This window comes from Ranitomeya imitator, chromosome 3 (assembly GCF_032444005.1).
Source record: "Ranitomeya imitator isolate aRanImi1 chromosome 3, aRanImi1.pri, whole genome shotgun sequence".
Lineage (NCBI taxonomy): Eukaryota > Metazoa > Chordata > Amphibia > Anura > Dendrobatidae > Ranitomeya > Ranitomeya imitator.
This window is the reverse complement of record NC_091284.1, coordinates 10,768,044-10,790,199: the sequence shown is the minus strand read 5'-3', so window position 1 is coordinate 10,790,199 and position 22,156 is coordinate 10,768,044. Positions and strand designations below refer to the sequence as shown.

At 45.8% G+C, this 22,156-nt stretch overlaps 1 protein-coding gene across 1 annotated transcript in view; it reads left to right on the top strand.

Annotated features, from left to right (window-relative positions):
• Positions 1 to 22,156, top strand: part of GPR156 (G protein-coupled receptor 156) — a 189,935-nt gene that overhangs the window by 101,059 nt on the left and 66,720 nt on the right. The window contains exons 3-5 of the mRNA XM_069760469.1: positions 13,101 to 13,219; positions 13,524 to 13,647; positions 17,869 to 17,979. Of these exons, the coding sequence (XP_069616570.1) occupies positions 13,101 to 13,219; positions 13,524 to 13,647; positions 17,869 to 17,979 (354 nt within the window). The remainder of the gene's footprint in view (positions 1 to 13,100; positions 13,220 to 13,523; positions 13,648 to 17,868; positions 17,980 to 22,156) is intronic.

The following is a 22,156-nucleotide window of genomic DNA, read 5'->3' as shown; positions in this document are numbered from 1 at the left end:
ACTGCACAGTACCACTCCTCCTGTCCTGTATATATACACTGCACAGTACCACTCCTCCTGTATATATACACTGCACAGTACCACTCCTCCTGTCCTGTATATAAACACTGCACAGTACCACTCCTCCTGTATATATACACTGCACAGTACCACTCCTCCTGTATATATACACTGCACAGTACCACTCCTCCTGTCCTGTATATATACACTGCACAGTACCACTCCTCCTATCCTGTATATATACACTGCACAGTACCACTCCTCCTGTCCTGTATATATACACTGCACAGTACCACTCCTCCTATCCTGTATATATACACTGCACAGTACCACTCCTCCTGTCCTGTATATATACACTGCACAGTACCACTCCTACTGTATATATACACTGCACAGTACCACTCCTCCTATCCTGTATATATACAATGCACAGTACCACTCCTCCTGTATATATACACTGCACAGTACCACTCCTCCTGTCCTGTATATATACACTGCACAGTACCACTCCTCCTGTATATATACACTGCACAGTACCACTCCTCCTGTCCTGTATATATACACTGCACAGTACCACTCCTCCTGTATATATACACTGCACAGTACCACTCCTCCTGTCCTGTATATATACACTGCACAGTACCCCTCCTCCTGTATATATACACTGCACAGTACCACTCCTCCTGTATATATACACTGCACAGTACCACTCCTCCTGTCCTGTATATATATACACTGCACAGTACCACTCCTCCTGTATATATACACTGCACAGTACCACTCCTCCTGTATATATACACTGCACAGTACCACTCCTCCTGTCCTGTATATATACACTGCACAGTACCACTCCTCCTATCCTGTATATATACACTGCACAGTACCACTCCTCCTGTCCTGTATATATACACTGCACAGTACCACTCCTACTGTCCTGTATATATACACTGCACAGTACCACTCCTACTGTATATATACACTGCACAGTACCACTCCTCCTGCCCTGTATATATACACTGCACAGTACCGCTCCTCCTATCCTGTGTATATACACTGCACAGTACCACTCCTACTGTATATATACACTGCACAGTACCACTCCTCCTGCCCTGTATATATACACTGCACAGTACCGCTCCTCCTGTCCTGTATATATACACTGCACAGTACCGCTCCTCCTGTCCTGTATATATACACTGCACAGTACCACTCCTACTGTATATATACACTGCACAGTACCACTCCTCCTGCCCTGTATATATACACTGCACAGTACCGCTCCTCCTGTCCTGTATATATACACTGCACAGTACCACTCCTCCTGTCCTGTATATATACACTGCACAGTACCACTCCTCCTATCCTGTATATATACACTGCACAGTACCACTCCTCCTGTCCTGTATATATACACTGCACAGTACCGCTCCTCCTGTCCTTTATATATACTCTGCACAGTACCACTCCTCCTGTCCTGTATATATACACTGCACAGTACCACTCCTCCTGTCCTGTATATATACACTGCACAGTACCACTCCTACTGTATATATACATTGCACAGTACCACTCCTCCTGCCCTGTATATATACACTGCACAGTACCACTCCTCCTGTCCTGTATATATACACTGCACAGTACCACTCCTACTGTATATATACACTGCACAGTACCACTCCTCCTGTCCTGTATATATACACTGCACAGTACCACTTCTCCTATCCTGTATATATACACTGCACAGTACCACTCCTCCTGTATATATACACTGCACAGTACCGCTCCTCCTGTCCTGTATATATACACTGCACAGTACCACTCCTCCTGTATATATACACTGCACAGTACCGCTCCTCCTGTCCTGTATATATACACTGCACAGTACCACTCCTCCTGTCCTGTATATATACACTGCACAGTACCGCTCCTCCTGTCCTGTATATATACACTGCACAGTACCACTCCTCCTGTCCTGTATATATACACTGCACAGTACCACTCCTCCTGTCCTGTATATATACACTGCACAGTACCACTCCTCCTGTCCTGTATATATACACTGCACAGTACCACTCCTCCTGTATATATACACTGCACAGTACCACTCCTCCTGTCCTGTATATATACACTGCACAGTACCGCTCCTCCTGTCCTGTATATATACACTGCACAGTACCACTCCTCCTGTCCTGTATATATACACTGCACAGTACCACTCCTCCTGTCCTGTATATATACACTGCACAGTACCGCTCCTCCTATCCTGTATATATACACTGCACAGTACCACTGCTCCTGTCCTGTATATATACACTGCACAGTACCACTCCTCCTGCCCTGTATATATACACTGCACAGTACCACTCCTCCTGTCCTGTATATATACACTGCACAGTACCACTCCTCCTGCCCTGTATATACACTGCACAGTACCACTCCTTCTGTCCTGTATATACACTGCACAGTACCACTCCTCCTGTCCTGTATATATACACTGCACAGTACCACTCCTCCTGTCCTGTATATATACACTGCACAGTACCACTCCTTCTGTCCTGTATATACACTGCACAGTACCACTCCTCCTGTCCTGTATATATACACTGCACAGTACCACTGCTCCTGTCCTGTATATATACACTGCACAGTACCACTCCTTCTGTCCTGTATATACAGTGCACAGTACCACTCCTCCTATCCTGTATATATACACTGCACAGTACCGCTCCTCTTGTCCTGTATATATACACTGCACAGTACCACTCCTCCTGTCCTGTATATATACACTGCACAGTACCACTCCTCCTGTCCTGTATATATACACTGCACAGTACCGCTCCTCCTGTCCTGTATATATACACTGCACAGTACCACTCCTACTGTATATATACACTGCACAGTACCACTCCTCCTGTATATATACACTGCACAGTACCACTCCTCCTATCCTGTATATATACACTGCACAGTACCACTCCTCCTATCCTGTATATATACACTGGACAGTACCACTCCTCCTATCCTGTATATATACACTGCACAGTACCACTCCTCCTGTATATATACACTGCACAGTACCACTCCTCCTGTATATATACACTGCACAGTACCACTCCTCCTGTATATATACTCTGCACAGTACCACTCCTCCTGTATATATACACTGCACAGTACCACTCCTCCTGTCCTGTATATATACACTGCACAGTACCACTCCTCCTATCCTGTATATATACACAGTACCACTCCTCCTGTCCTGTATATATACACTGCACAGTACCACTCCTCCTGCCCTGTATATATACACTGCACAGTACCACTCCTCCTGCCCTGTATATATACACTGCACAGTACCACTCCTCCTGTCCTGTATATATACACTGCACAGTACCACTCCTCCTGTCCTGTATATATACACTGCACAGTACCACTCCTCCTGCCCTGTATATATACACTGCACAGTACCACTCCTCCTATCCTGTATATATTCACTGCACAGTACCACTCCTCCTGTATATATACACTGCACAGTACCACTCCTACTGTATATATACACTGCACAGTACCACTCCTCCTATCCTGTATATATACACTGCACAGTACCACTCCTCCTGCCCTGTATATATACACTGCACAGTACCACTCCTCCTATCCTGTATATATACACTGCACAGTACCACTCCTCCTATCCTGTATATATACACTGCACAGTACCACTCCTCCTATCCTGTATATATACACTGCACAGTACCGCTCCTCCTGTCCTGTATATATACACTGCACAGTACCACTCCTACTGTATATATACACTGCACAGTACCACTCCTCCTATCCTGTATATATACACTGCACAGTACCACTCCTCCTGTATATATACACTGCACAGTACCACTCCTCCTGTATATATACACTGCACAGTACCACTCCTCCTATCCTGTATATATACACTGCACAGTACCACTCCTCCTATCCTGTATATATACACTGCACAGTACCACTCCTCCTATCCTGTATATATACACTGCACAGTACCACTCCTCCTGTATATATACACTGCACAGTACCACTCCTCCTGTATATATACTCTGCACAGTACCACTCCTCCTGTATATATACACTGCACAGTACCACTCCTCCTGTCCTGTATATATACACTGCACAGTACCACTCCTCCTATCCTGTATATATACACAGTACCACTCCTCCTGTCCTGTATATATACACTGCACAGTACCACTCCTACTGTATATATACACTGCACAGTACCACTCCTCCTATCCTGTATATATACAATGCACAGTACCACTCCTCCTGTATATATACACTGCACAGTACCACTCCTCCTGTCCTGTATATATACACTGCACAGTACCACTCCTCCTGTATATATACACTGCACAGTACCACTCCCCCTGTCCTGTATATATACACTGCACAGTACCACTCCTCCTGTATATATACACTGCACAGTACCACTCCTCCTGTCCTGTATATATACACTGCACAGTACCACTCCTCCTGTATATATACACTGCACAGTACCACTCCTCCTGTCCTGTATATATACACTGCACAGTACCACTCCTCCTGTATATATACACTGCACAGTACCACTCCTCCTGTATATATACACTGCACAGTACCACTCCTCCTGTCCTGTATATATACACTGCACAGTACCACTCCTCCTATCCTGTATATATACACTGCACAGTACCACTCCTCCTGTCCTGTATATATACACTGCACAGTACCACTCCTCCTATCCTGTATATATACACTGCACAGTACCACTCCTCCTGTCCTGTATATATACACTGCACAGTACCACTCCTACTGTATATATACACTGCACAGTACCACTCCTCCTATCCTGTATATATACAATGCACAGTACCACTCCTCCTGTATATATACACTGCACAGTACCACTCCTCCTGTCCTGTATATATACACTGCACAGTACCACTCCTCCTGTATATATACACTGCACAGTACCACTCCTCCTGTCCTGTATATATACACTGCACAGTACCACTCCTCCTGTATATATACACTGCACAGTACCACTCCTCCTGTCCTGTATATATACACTGCACAGTACCACTCCTCCTGTATATATACACTGCACAGTACCACTCCTCCTGTCCTGTATATATATACACTGCACAGTACCACTCCTCCTGTATATATACACTGCACAGTACCACTCCTCCTGTATATATACACTGCACAGTACCACTCCTCCTGTCCTGTATATATACACTGCACAGTACCACTCCTCCTATCCTGTATATATACACTGCACAGTACCACTCCTCCTGTCCTGTATATATACACTGCACAGTACCACTCCTACTGTCCTGTATATATACACTGCACAGTACCACTCCTACTGTATATATACACTGCACAGTACCACTCCTCCTGCCCTGTATATATACACTGCACAGTACCACTCCTCCTGTCCTGTATATATACACTGCACAGTACCACTCCTCCTGCCCTGTATATATACACTGCACAGTACCACTCCTCCTATCCTGTGTATATACACTGCACAGTACCACTCCTACTGTATATATACACTGCACAGTACCACTCCTCCTGCCCTGTATATATACACTGCACAGTACCGCTCCTACTATCCTGTGTATATACACTGCACAGTACCGCTCCTACTGTATATATACACTGCACAGTACCACTCCTCCTGCCCTGTATATATACACTGCACAGTACCGCTCCTCCTGTCCTGTATATATACACTGCACAGTACCGCTCCTCCTGTCCTGTATATATACACTGCACAGTACCACTCCTACTGTATATATACACTGCACAGTACCACTCCTCCTGCCCTGTATATATACACTGCACAGTACCGCTCCTCCTGTCCTGTATATATACACTGCACAGTACCACTCCTCCTGTCCTGTATATATACACTGCACAGTACCACTCCTCCTATCCTGTATATATACACTGCACAGTACCACTCCTCCTGTCCTGTATATATACACTGCACAGTACCGCTCCTCCTGTCCTTTATATATACTCTGCACAGTACCACTCCTCCTGTCCTGTATATATACACTGCACAGTACCACTCCTCCTGTCCTGTATATATACACTGCACAGTACCACTCCTACTGTATATATACACTGCACAGTACCACTCCTCCTGCCCTGTATATATACACTGCACAGTACCACTCCTCCTGTCCTGTATATATACACTGCACAGTACCACTCCTACTGTATATATACACTGCACAGTACCACTCCTCCTGTCCTGTATATATACACTGCACAGTACCACTTCTCCTATCCTGTATATATACACTGCACAGTACCGCTCCTCCTGTCCTGTATATATACACTGCACAGTACCACTCCTCCTGTATATATACACTGCACAGTACCGCTCCTCCTGTCCTGTATATATACACTGCACAGTACCACTCCTCCTGTCCTGTATATATACACTGCACAGTACCGCTCCTCCTGTCCTGTATATATACACTGCACAGTACCACTCCTCCTGTCCTGTATATATACACTGCACAGTACTACTCCTTCTGTCCTGTATATATACACTGCACAGTACCACTCCTCCTATCCTGTATATATACACTGCACAGTACCACTGCTCCTGTCCTGTATATATACACTGCACAGTACCACTCCTTCTGTCCTGTATATACACTGCACAGTACCACTCCTCCTGTCCTGTATATATACACTGCACAGTACCACTGCTCCTGTCCTGTATATATACACTGCACAGTACCACTCCTCCTGTCCTGTATATATACACTGCACAGTACCACTCTTCCTGTCCTGTATATATACTCTGCACAGTACCACTCCTCCTGTCCTGTATATATACACTGCACAGTACCACTCCTCCTATCCTGTATATATACACTGCACAGTACCACTCCTCCTGTCCTGTATATATACACTGCACAGTACCACTCCTCCTGTCCTGTATATATACACTGCAAAGTACCACTCCTCCTGTCCTGTATATATACACTGCACAGTACCACTCCTCCTATCCTGTATATATACACTGCACAGTACCACTCCTCCTGTCCTGTATATATACACTGCACAGTACCACTCCTCCTGTCCTGTATATATACTCTGCACAGTACCGCTCCTCCTGTCCTGTATATATACACTGCAAAGTACCACTCCTCCTGTGCTGTATATATACACTGCACAGTACCACTCCTCCTATCCTGTATATATACACTGCACAGTACCACTCCTCCTGTCCTGTATATATACACTGCACAGTACCACTCCTCCTGTCCTGTATATATACACTGCACAGTACCGCTCCTCCTGTCCTGTATATATACACTGCACAGTACCGCTCCTCCTGTCCTGTATATATACACTGCACAGTACCACTCCTCCTGTCCTGTATATATACACTGCACAGTACCACTCCTCCTGTCCTGTATATATACTCTGCACAGTACCACTCCTCCTGTCCTGTATATATACACTGCACAGTACCACTCCTCCTATCCTGTATATATACACTGCACAGTACCACTCCTCCTGTCCTGTATATATACACTGCACAGTACCGCTCCTCCTGTCCTGTATATATACACTGCACAGTACCACTCCTCCTATCCTGTATATATACACTGCACAGTACCACTCCTCCTGTCCTGTATATATACACTGCACAGTACCACTCCTCCTGTCCTGTATATATACTCTGCACAGTACCACTCCTCCTGTCCTGTATATATACACTGCACAGTACCACTCCTCCTATCCTGTATATATACACTGCACAGTACCGCTCCTCCTGTCCTGTATATATACACTGCACAGTACCACTCCTCCTGTCCTGTATATATACACTGCACAGTACCGCTCCTCCTGTCCTGTATATATACACTGCACAGTACCACTCCTCCTGTCCTGTATATATACACTGCACAGTACCGCTCCTCCTGTCCTGTATATATACACTGCACAGTACCACTCCTCCTGTCCTGTATATATACACTGCACAGTACCGCTCCTCCTGTCCTGTATATATACACCGCACAGTACCGCTCCTCCTGTATATATACACTGCACAGTACCACTCCTCCTATCCTGTATATATACACTGCACAGTACCACTCCTCCTATCCTGTATATATACACTGCACAGTACCACTCCTCCGGTCCTGTATATATACACTGCACAGTACCACTCCTCCTGTCCTGTATATATACACTGCACAGTAGCACTCCTCCTGTATATATACACTGCACAGTACCACTCCTCCTGCCCTGTATATATACACTGCACAGTACCGCTCCTCCTGTCCTGTATATATACACTGCACAGTACCACTCCTCCTGTCCTGTATATATACACTGCACAGTACCACTCCTCCTGTATATATACACTGCACAGTACCACTCCTCCTGTCCTGTATATATACACTGCACAGTACCACTCCTCCTGTATATATACACTGCACAGTACCACTCCTCCTGTCCTGTATATATACACTGCACAGTACCACTCCTCCTATCCTGTATATATACACTGCACAGTACCACTCCTCGTGTCCTGTATATATACACTGCACAGTACCGCTCCTCCTGTCCTGTATATATACACTGCACAGTACCACTCCTCCTATCCTGTATATATACACTGCACAGTACCACTCCTCCTGTCCTGTATATATACACTGCACAGTACCACTCCTCCTGTCCTGTATATATACTCTGCACAGTACCACTCCTCCTGTCCTGTATATATACACTGCACAGTACCACTCCTCCTATCCTGTATATATACACTGCACAGTACCGCTCCTCCTGTCCTGTATATATACACTGCACAGTACCACTCCTCCTGTCCTGTATATATACACTGCACAGTACCGCTCCTCCTGTCCTGTATATATACACTGCACAGTACCACTCCTCCTGTCCTGTATATATACACTGCACAGTACCGCTCCTCCTGTCCTGTATATATACACTGCACAGTACCACTCCTCCTGTCCTGTATATATACACTGCACAGTACCGCTCCTCCTGTCCTGTATATATACACCGCACAGTACCGCTCCTCCTGTATATATACACTGCACAGTACCACTCCTCCTATCCTGTATATATACACTGCACAGTACCACTCCTCCTATCCTGTATATATACACTGCACAGTACCACTCCTCCGGTCCTGTATATATACACTGCACAGTACCACTCCTCCTGTCCTGTATATATACACTGCACAGTACCACTCCTCCTGTATATATACACTGCACAGTACCACTCCTCCTGTATATATACACTGCACAGTACCACTCCTCCGGTCCTGTATATATACACTGCACAGTACCACTCCTCCTGTCCTGTATATATACACTGCACAGTACCACTCCTCCTGTATATATACACTGCACAGTACCACTCCTCCTGCCCTGTATATATACACTGCACAGTACCGCTCCTCCTGTCCTGTATATATACACTGCACAGTACCACTCCTCCTGTCCTGTATATATACACTGCACAGTACCGCTCCTCCTGTCCTGTATATATACACCGCACAGTACCGCTCCTCCTGTATATATACACTGCACAGTACCACTCCTCCTATCCTGTATATATACACTGCACAGTACCACTCCTCCTATCCTGTATATATACACTGCACAGTACCACTCCTCCGGTCCTGTATATATACACTGCACAGTACCGCTCCTCCTGTCCTGTATATATACACTGCACAGTACCACTCCTCCTGCCCTGTATATATACACTGCACAGTACTGCTCCTCCTGTCCTGTATATATACACTGCACAGTACCACTCCTCCTATCCTGTATATATACACTGCACAGTACCGCTCCTCCTGTCCTGTATATATACACTGCACAGTACCACTCCTCCTGTCCTGTATATATACACTGCACAGTACCACTCCTCCGGTCCTGTATATATACACTGCACAGTACCACTCCTCCTGTCCTGTATATATACACTGTAGAATTTGCAATAGCTGTCAGTCACTCATGTAAGAAGTGAAATCTGGCATTGTACTATACCTAGATTTCTCTGCTGTATCTGGGCATCATGAATCGGGGTATGTGTTAAAGGGGGAACCCACTGAGACTCTTTTGCCCGGGGCCCTCAAAAACCTGGAGCCGGCCCTGGGGGTGGGTCACCGGGCCGGCGCTGCAACTGTTTAACGCTATTGACGTGCGGGCCCGCACCCGCACGTCAATAGTTAACAGCCGCCAGCCAATCTGAGGCTGGCAGCTGACGTCAGTCCCAGTGTGCATGTCGCCGGCGTCTGACATCATTGTCAGTCGCTGGCGAGTGCACGTTTCAGCTGCGTGGAGAGAGCAGCAGCGCGGTCAGGTAAGCAGAACTTGTTTTTTTTTTTGCAGTCCCGATCATGTGATGGAAACATTCACCGGCGAAACAATTTAACTTCTCCATCTGAGGTCTTATTCCTGCTGGGCGGGGGGGGCGCCAAGATCGGGAACAGCCCCGGGCGGCAAAAGCTCTAGCTACGCCTCTGGTTAATGAGCTGACGCCTTGTGCACAGGAGCTGCTGGGTTTGAATCCTGACACCAGCGATGGTGCAGTCCATGGCCTCCAGACTTCAGGCTGTCATTACTGCAAAGGGTTAAACATGCGCATTTTAGTTATTTTTTAAGTGAATTTGTCCAGTTACTTCCGAGCTCCTGAAATGAGGAGAATTTGTAGGAAAATGGCTGCAATTCCTGAACGAAGTTTCACAAGAGTTTTCTGTTCAGTCCCTTTAATTAACCATGAACGTCTCCAATTCAGTTGCAAACATTACAGAATAGCGACCTGCAGAGCTGAAATCAGGAGGATTCCTCACTGGACCTAACTGTATATATACACAGTGCACAGTACCACACCGGGCAGGATTAGATACACGGCTCAGCAGTCAGTACCACACCGGATAGGATTAGATACACGGCTCAGCAGTCAGTATCACACAGGATAGGATTAGATACACGGCTCAGCAGTCAGTACCACACAGGATAGGATTAGATACACAGCTCAGCAGTCAGTATCACACAGGAGAGGATTAGATACGCGGCTCAGCAGTCAGTATCACACAGGATAGGATTAGATACACGGCTCAGCAGTCAGTATCACACCGGATAGGATTAGATACACAGCTCAGCAGTCAGTATCACACAGGAGAGGATTAGATACACGGCTCAGCAGTCAGTACCACACCGGATAGGATTAGATACACGGCTCAGCAGTCAGTACCACACCGGGTAGGATTAGATACACGGCTCAGCAGTCAGTATCACACAGGAGAGGATTAGATACGCGGCTCAGCAGTCAGTATCACACAGGAGAGGATTAGATACACGGCTCAGCAGTCAGTATCACACAGGATAGGATTAGATACACAGCTCAGCAGACAGTATCACACAGGATAGGATTAGATACACGGCTCAGCAGTCAGTACCACACCGGGTAGGATTAGATACACGGCTCAGCAGTCAGTATCACACAGGAGAGGATTAGATACACGGCTCAGCAGTCAGTATCACACAGGATAGGATTAGATACACGGCTCAGCAGTCAGTATCACACAGGAGAGGATTAGATACACGGCTCAGCAGACAGTATCACACAGGATAGGATTAGATACACGGCTCAGCAGTCAGTATCACACAGGATAGGATTAGATACACAGCTCAGCAGTCAGTATCACACAGGATAGGATTAGATACACGGCTCAGCAGTCAGTATCACACAGGAGGATTAGATACACGGCTCAGCAGTCAGTATCACACAGGATAGGATTAGATACACGGCTCAGCAGTCAGTATCACACAGGAGAGGATTAGATACACGGCTCAGCAGTCAGTATCACACAGGATAGGATTAGATACACGGCTCAGCAGACAGTATCACACAGGATAGGATTAGATACACGGCTCAGCAGTCAGTATCACACAGGATAGGATTAGATACACGGCTCAGCAGTCAGTATCACACAGGATAGGATTAGATACACGGCTCAGCAGTCAGTATCACACAGGAGAGGATTAGATACACGGCTCAGCAGACAGTATCACACAGGATAGGATTAGATACACGGCTCAGCAGTCAGTATCGCACAGGATAGGATTAGATACACAGCTCAGCAGTCAGTATCACACAGGAGAGGTTTAGATACACGGCTCAGCAGTCAGTATCACACAGGAGAGGATTAGATACACGGCTCAGCAGACAGTATCACACAGGATAGGATTAGATACACGGCTCAGCAGTCAGTATCACACAGGAGAGGTTTAGATACACGGCTCAGCAGACAGTATCACACAGGAGAGGATTAGATACACGGCTCAGCAGTCAGTATCACACAGGAGAGGATTAGATACACAGCTCAGCAGACAGTATCACACATGAGAGGATTAGATACACGGCTCAGCAGTCAGTATCACACAGGAGAGGATTAGATACACGGCTCAGCAGTCAGTATCACACAGGAGAGGTTTAGATACACGGCTCAGCAGACAATATCACACAGGAGAGGATTAGATACACGGCTCAGCAGACAGTATCACACAGGATAGGATTAGATACACGGCTCAGCAGTCAGTATCACACAGGAGAGGTTTAGATACACGGCTCAGCAGACAGTATCACACAGGAGAGGATTAGATACACGGCTCAGCAGTCAGTATCACACAGGAGAGGATTAGATACACAGCTCAGCAGACAGTATCACACAGGAGAGGATTAGATACACGGCTCAGCAGTCAGTATCACACAGGAGAGGATTAGATACACGGCTCAGCAGACAGTATCACACAGGAGAGGTTTAGATACACAGCTCAGCAGACAGTATCACACAGGATAGGATTAGATACACGGCTCAGCAGTCAGTATCACACAGGAGAGGATTAGATACACAGCTCAGCAGACAGTATCACACAGGATAGGATTAGATACACAGCTCAGCAGACAGTATCACACAGGATAGGTGCACAGATTACATCCATACACATGATTGTACCGCTCACCTTCAGTTTTTGCTCTTCTCGCAGGCTCCAGACGTGGCGCACATCTCTTTGGCGGTGCAGGGGGTGCTGGGGTCTCTTCTGACCTGCGGACTTCTGTTGTCCATCTTTTTCTTCATCTTCACCATTCGCTTCAGGAAAAATAGGTAAATAAGTGTGATTCCAATGCAACAGAGAACCTCCAGAGCTGCACTCACTATTCTGCTGTTACATCATGTCTTATCCTTCAGTCACCTCCAGAGCTGCACTCACTATTCTGCTGTTACATCAAGTCTTATCCTCCGGTCACCTCCAGAGCTGCACTCACTATTCTGCTGTTACATCGTTTCTTATCCTCCAGAGCCGGGGATTTGTTTCTGACAGTCTTATGTAGGAGAACTTTGAGTGCATCTTTGGATGTGACTAGAGTGCGATTCAGACCTCGGTGTGACTTGTGTCTCTGTGTATCAGGATAGTGAAGATGTCCAGTCCCAACCTGAACCTGGTCATCGTGCTTGGCAGCATCTTCTCCTACATCAGCGCCTTTATGTTTTCGGCTCAAGGACGCGCTGTCTCCATGGAGACCATTATCCAGGTGAGTGGGCCACGGACCCCGCACGGTCTCCCGTTTTTTTTTGGATTGTTGTCATTTTGTTGTGGATTTCCTATAAATTTGGAAATATTTAGTGATTTTTACTAAGAAGATCTTGTTCAATCGCCAATAATCACTTCCATGAGATCAACGTGTCCTAGAGACATCATCTGGCGTTATCCTCCAGTCACAGCCAGAGCTGCACTCATAATCCTGTTACATCACCTCTTATCCTCCAGTCACAGCCAGAGCTGCACTCATAATTCTGTTACATCACCTCTTATCCTCCAGTCACAGCCAGAGCTGCACTCATAATTCTGTTACATCACCTCTTATCCTCCAGTCACAGCCAGAGCTGCACTCATAATTCTGTTACATTACCTCTTATCCTCCAGTCACAGCCAGAGCTGCACTCATAATTCTGTTACATTACCTCTTATCTTCCAGTCACAGCCAGAGCTGCACTCATAATCCTGTTACATCACCTCTTATCCTCCAGTCACAGCCAGAGCTGCACTCATAATTCTGTTACATTACCTCTTATCCTCCAGTCACAGCCAGAGCTGCACTCATAATTTTGTTACATCACCTCTTATCCTCCAGTCACAGCCAGAGCTGCACTCCTAATTCTGTTGCATCATCTCGTATCCTCCAGTCACAGCCAGAGCTGCACTCATAATTCTGTTACATCCTCTTATCCTCCAGTCACAGCCAGAGCTGCACTCATAATCCTGTTACATCACCTCTTATCCTCCAGTCACAGCCAGAGCTGCACTCATAATTCTGTTACATTACCTCTTATCCTCCAGTCACAGCCAGAGCTGCACTCATAATTTTGTTACATCACCTCTTATCCTCCAGTCACAGCCAGAGCTGCACTCCTAATTCTGTTGCATCATCTCGTATCCTCCAGTCACAGCCAGATCTGCAGTCACAATCCTGATGGTTACTGAGCTCACATCTCTCTGCTGCCCCCTGCTGTCACCATGTCTGTACAGAGCATTTAAAGGGAACCTGTGAGGGGAGTCATGCTGCTGAAATCACAGGCAGCAGGGATGGCCGCACTGTTGTGCACAGGTGTATTATTCAGGAACGCTCCGGCATTTCCGAGAAAACATATTGTGAAGATCAGGAGGTTTCTGAGCATAAACCTGCAGCCCGGCTGCGATCCCTGCTGCCTGAGGTTTGGGCGGCATGAATCGCCTGACACATTCCCTTTAAAGACTTTTAACACCACAAAGCTCCTCCGTCCATTAGTGGTTACATTTAGTTCTTCTCCACACTGCGCCCTAATGACCCCGGTGCTGATGTGTCAGTGCGTTCATGGACGCGCCGTTCATCGTCTTCCTGCGCCGCTCCGGCTCTCCTCTGGCCAAGTGACCTGCAGGTAGACGCCTGGGCTCAGACAGGGGCCGGACTCAGTGGCTATGTGCGCACGGTGCGGATTTTGCAGCGGGTCTGCAGCAGTTTTCCATGCTTTGTACAATACCATGTAAACCTATGGAAAACACAATCCGCAGTGCACAAGTTGTAGAAAAAAACGCACAGAAACGCTGCGGGTTACATTCCACAGCATGTCAATTCTTTGTGCGGATTCCGCAGGTGTAAAACCGCAGGTAAAATCCGCATAAAAACCGCGGTAAATCCGCAGGTAAAACGCAGTGCCTTTAACCTGCGGATATATGAAATCCACTGCGGAAAAATCCGAAGCCCTCAAAAATACGTGTGCACATACCCGGTGAGATCCAGCAGTCGCTCATTCTGATGCTCCATAGACTTACGAATACATTTCCTCGTACATTGAGGAAATTTGCTCCACGCACACAGCGGTCCCTACAAAGAGGCGGAGCGGTCACATGGGACGGCTATGGGCGAGTATATTAATGCACTTACACATCAGAAGATCATACAGCTTCTTTCCTCCAATAAGTTTCAGACAAACCCTGCAAATATGCAATTTGCAGCCTGATACAATTTTCTGACTTTTTTTTTTTATTGTGGGAGCTTCTCTGACAGAAATATAGGCTGGATATGAGGTCTGTGTGTCTCTCCCAGTAATATAGGCTGGATGTGAGGTCTGTGTGTCTCTCCCAGTAATATAGGCTGGATGTGAGGTCTGTGTGTCTCTCCCAGTAATATAGGCTGGATGTGAGGTCTGTGTGTCTCTCCCAGTAATATAGGCTGGATGTGAGGTCTGTGTGTCTCTCCCAGTAATATAAGCTGGATGTGAGGTCTGTGTGTCTCTCCCAGTAATATAGGCTGGATGTGAGGTCCGTGTGTCTCTCCCAGTAATATAGGCTGGATGTGAGGTCTGTGTCTTTCCCAGTAATATAGGCTGAATGTGAGGTCTGTGTGCCTCTCCCAGTAATATAGGCTGGATGTGAGGTCCTTGTGTCTCTCCAAGTAATATAGGCTGGATGTGAGATCTGTGTGTCTCCCAGTAATACAGGCTGGATGTGAGGTCTGTGTGTCTCCCTGTAATATAGTCTGGATGTGAGGTCTGTGTGTCTCTCCCAGTATTATAGGGTGGATGTGAGGTCTGTGTGTCTCTCCCAGTAATATAGGCTGGATGTGAGGTCTGTGTGTCTCTCCCAGTAATATAAGCTGGATGTGAGGTCTGTGTGTCTCTCCCAGTAATATAGGCTGGATGTGAGGTATGTGTGTCTCTCCCAGTAATATAGGCTGGATGTGAGGTCTGTGTGTCTCTCCCAGTAATATAGGCTGGATGTGAGGTCCTTGTGTCTCTCCCAGTAATATAGGCTGGATGTGAGGTCTGTGTGTCTCCCAGTAATACAGGCTGGATGTGAGGTCTGTGTGTCTCCCTGTAATATAGTCTGGATGTGAGGTCTGTGTGTCTCTCCCAGTATTATAGGGTGGATGTGAGGTCTGTGTGTCTCTCCCAGTAATATAGGCTGGATGTGAGGTCTGTGTGTCTCTCCCAGTAATATAAGCTGGATGTGAGGTCTGTGTGTCTCTCCCAGTAATATAGGCTGGATGTGAGGTATGTGTGTCTCTCCCAGTAATATAGGCTGGATGTGAGGTCTGTGTGTTTCTTTCAGTAATATAGGCTGGATGTGAGGTCTGTGTGTCTCTCCCAGTAATATAAGCTGGATGTGAGGTCTGTGTGTCTCTCCCAGTAATACAGGCTGGATGTGAGGTCTGTGTCTCTCCCAGTAATATAGGCTGGATGTGAGGTCTGTGTGTCTCTCCCAGTAATATAGGCTGGATGTGAGGTCTGTGTGTCTCCCAGTAATACAGGCTGGATATGAGGTCTGTGTGTCTCCCAGTAATACAGGCTGGATGTGAGGTCCATGTGTCTCTCCCAGTAATATAGGCTGGATATGAGGTCTGTGTGTCTCTCCCAGTAATATAGGCTGGATGTGAGGTCTGTGTGTCTCTCCCAGTAATATAGGCTGGATGTGAGGTCTGTGTGTCTCCCAGTAATACAGGCTGGATGTGAGGTCCATGTGTCACTCCCAGTAATATAGGCTGGATGTGAGGTCTGTGTGTCTCCCTGTATTATAGGCTGGATGTGAGGTCTGTGTGTGTCTCCCTGTATTATAGGCTGGATGTGAGGTCTGTGTGTCTCTAGTTTTTCTTCATAAAAAATATACTTAGAATGTTGTTTAACTTTGTATTTAATATGAAAATAAACCATAAAAAATGGTACATAGACTTTAAAGGGAATCTGTCATGTCCCAAACTGCTATTTACCGGATATATCTTTAATCTGCAGGTAAATGGGGTAAAAATCCTGCCTAACATATGAACTGCTATCCTCCCTGCAGCCTCTCGCTTTCAGTCATCAGGGCGGTTACAATCCCCATTCACTACATGGTGCGCTGCAATCACTCCCCTAAACGTTGACTGACATCCTGCTCCGCACTATCACATATATAAGTGCTGGAGAGGGATCACAGCGCGCTCACTGTGTAGAGATGGAGGACTGTAACCGCCCCTGCACCGCCCCTATGACTGTATGTGAGCGGCTGCAGGGGGGATAGAAGTTCATTTTATCCCAGTAGCCGCTGCTACAATATGGCAGGAAGCATTGACAGTATTGTCCTGCAGATGAACAATATATCTGTAAATGCTTCTGGACAGGTTCCCTTTAATGCTGACATGCATTGCAGTATTTATTTTTAATATACATCAATATTATCTACAATATCTGACCCTCAGCCTCATAGAGTCACTGTCATTAAAAAAAAATTCTGCTCTCAGGCCAGAGTCAGTCTTCTGTATATTGGCCTCAGTCTGGTGTTTGGGCCTCTGCTGGGGAAGAGCTGGAGACTTTACCGAGTGTTTACTCATCGAGTGCCAGATAAACGAGTGGTGAGTAATACAAGGCCCACCATAACTGGTACTGACTGTATAACCAGGCTCCAGTGATGTCTGATTTATCCTGTGTTACATCCTGTATTATACCCCAGAGCTGCGCTCACTATTCTGCTGGTGCAGTCACTGTGTACATACATTACATTACTGATCCTGAGTTACATCCTGTATTATACCCCAGAGCTGCACTCACTATTCTGCTGGTGCAGTCACTGTGTACATACATTACATTACTGATCCTGAGTTACATCCTGTATTATACCCCAGAGCTGCGCTCACTATTCTGCTGGTGCCGTCACTGTGTACATACATTACATTACTGATCCTGAGTTACATCCTGTATTATACCCCAGAGCTGCACTCACTATTCTGCTGGTGCAGCCACTGTGTACATACATTACATTACTGATCCTGAGTTACCTCCTGTATTATACCCCAGAGCTGCGCTCACTATTCTGCTGGTGCAGTCACTGTGTACATACATTACATTACTGATCCTGAGTTACATCCTGTATTATACCCCAGAGCTGCACTCACTATTCTGCTGGTGCAGTCACTGTGTACATACATTACATTACTGATCCTGAGTTACCTCCTGTATTATACTCCAGAGCTGCACTCACTATTCTGCTGGTGCAGTCACTGTGTACATACATTACATTACTGATCCTGAGTTACATCCTGTATTATACCCCAGAGCTGCACTCACTATTCTGCTGGTGCAGTCACTGTGTACATACATTACATTACTAATCCTGAGTTACATCCTGTATTATACCCCAGAGCTGCACTCACTATTCTGCTGGTGCAGTCACTGTGTACATACATTACATTACTGATCCTGAGTTACATCCTGTATTATACTCCAGAGCTGCACTCACTATTCTGCTGGTACAGTCACTGTGTACATACATTACATTACTGATCCTGAGTTACCTCCTGTATTATACTCCAGAGCTGCACTCACTATTCTGCTGGTGCAGTCACTGTGTACATACATTAGATTACTGATCCTGAGTTACCTCCTGTATTATACCCCAGAGCTGCACTCACTATTCTGCTGGTGCAGTCACTGTGTACATACATTACATTACTGATCCTGAGTTACATCCTGTATTATACCCCAGAGCTGCGCTCACTATTCTGCTGGTGCAGTCACTGTGTACATACATTACATTACTGATCCTGAGTTACATCCTGTATTATACCCCAGAGCTGCACTCACTATTCTGCTGGTGCAGTCACTGTGTACATACATTACATTACTGATCCTGAGTTACCTCCTGTATTATACTCCAGAGCTGCACTCACTATTCTGCTGGTGCAGTCACTGTGTACATACATTACATTACTGATCCTGAGTTACATCCTGTATTATACTCCAGAGCTGCACTCACTATTCTGCTGGTGCAGTCACTGTGTACATACATTACATTACTGATCCTGAGTTACCTCCTGTATTATACCCCAGAGCTGCACTCACTATTCTGCTGGTGCAGTCACTGTGTACATACATTACATTACTGATCCTGAGTTACCTCCTGTATTATACACCAGAGCTGCACTCACTATTCTGCTGGTGCGGTCTCTGTGTACATACATTACATTACTGATCCTGAGTTACATCCTGTATTATACCCCAGAGCTGCACTCACTATTCTGCTGGTGCAGTCACTGTGTACACACATTACATTACTGATCCTGAGTTACATCCTGTATTATACCCCAGAGCTGCACTCACTATTCTGCTGGTGCAGTCACTGTGTACATACATTACATTACTGATCCTGAGTTACAACCTGTATTATACCCCAGAGCTGCACTCACTATTCTGCTGGTGCAGTCACTGTGTACACACATTACATTACTGATCCTGAGTTACATCCTGTATTATACCCCAGAGCTGCACTCACTATTCTGCTGGTGCAGTCACTGTGTACACACATTACATTACTGATCCTGAGTTACAACCTGTATTATACCCCAGAGCTGCACTCACTATTCTGCTGGTGCAGTCACTGTGTACACACATTACATTACTGATCCTGAGTTACATCCTGTATTATACCCCAGAGCTGCACTCACTATTCTGCTGGTGCAGTCACTGTGTACACACATTACATTACTGATCCTGAGTTACATCCTGTATTATACCCCAGAGCTGCACTCACTATTCTGCTGGTGCAGTCACTGTGTACATACATTACATTACTGATCCTGAGTTACCTCCTGTGTTATACTCCAGAGCTGCACTCACTATTCTGCTGGTGCAGTCACTGTGTACATACATTACATTACTGACCCTGAGTTACATCCTGTATTATACCCCAGAGCTGCACTCACTATTCTGCTGGTGCAGTCACTGTGTACATACATTACATTACTGATCCTGAGCTACATCCTGTATTATACCCCAGAGCTGCACTCACTATTCTGCTGGTGCAGTCACTGTGTACATACATTACATTACTGATACTGAGTTACCTCCTGTGTTATACTCCAGAGCTGCACTCACTATTCTGCTGGTGCAGTCACTGTGTACATACATTACATTACTGATCCTGAGTTACATCCTGTATTATACCCCAGAGCTGCACTCACTATTCTGCTGGTGCAGTCACTGTGTACATACATTACATTACTGATCCTGAGTTACATCCTGTAGTATACCCCAGAGCTGCACTCACTATTCTGCTGGTGCAGTCACTGTGTACATACATTACATTACTGACCCTGAGTTACATCCTGTATTATACCCCAGAGCTGCACTCACTATTCTGCTGGTGCAGTCACTGTGTACACACATTACATTACTGATCCTGAGTTACATCCTGTATTATACCCCAGAGCTGCACTCACTATTCTGCTGGTGCAGTCACTGTATACATACATTACATTACTGATCCTGAGTTACCTCCTGTGTTATACTCCAGAGCTGCACTCACTATTCTGCTGGTGCAGTCACTGTGTACATACATTACATTACTGACCCTGAGTTACATCCTGTATTATACCCCAGAGCTGCACTCACTATTCTGCTGGTGCAGTCACTGTGTACATACATTACATTACTGATCCTGAGTTACATCGTGTATTATACTCCAGAGCTGCACTCACTATTCTGCTGGTGCAGTCACTGTGTACATACATTACTGATCCTGAGTTACATCCTGTATTATACTCCAGAGCTGCACTCACTATTCTGCTGGTGCAGTCACTGTGTACATACATTATATTACTGATCCTGAGTTACATCCTGTATTATACCCCAGAGCTGCACTCACTATTCTGCTGGTGCAGTCACTGTGTACATACATTACATTACTGATCCTGACTTACCTCCTGTATTATACTCCAGAGCTGCACTCACTATTCTGCTGGTGCAGTCACTGTGTACATACATTACATTACTGATCCTGAGTTACATCCTGTATTATACTCCAGAGCTGCACTCACTATTCTGCTGGTACAGTCACTGTGTACATACATTACATTACTGATCCTGAGTTACATCCTGTATTATACTCCAGAGCTGCACTCACTATTCTGCTGGTGCAGTCACTGTGTACATACATTACATTACTGATCCTGACTTACCTCCTGTATTATACCCCAGAGCTGCACTCACTATTCTGCTGGTAAAGTCACTGTGTACATACATTACATTACTGATCCTGCATTACATCCTGTATTATACTCCAGAGCTGCACTCACTATTCTGCTGGTGCAGTCACTGTGTACATACATTACATTACTGATCCTGAGTTATATCCTGTATTATACTCCAGAGCTGCATTCACTATTCTGCTGGTGCAGTCACTGTGTACATACATTACATTACTGATCCTGAGTTACATCCTGTATTATACCCCAGAGCTGCACTCACTATTCTGCTGGTGCAGTCACTGTGTACATACATTACATTACTGATCCTGAGTTACATCCTGTATTATACTCCAGAGCTGCACTCACTATTCTGCTGGTGCAGTCACTGTGTACATACATTACATTACTGATCCTGAGTTACCTCCTGTATTATACCCCAGAGCTGCACTCACTATTCTGCTGGTGCAGTCACTGTGTACATACATTACATTACTGATCCTGAGTTACCTCCTGTATTATACCCCAGAGCTGCACTCACTATTCTGCTGGTACAGTCACTGTGTACATG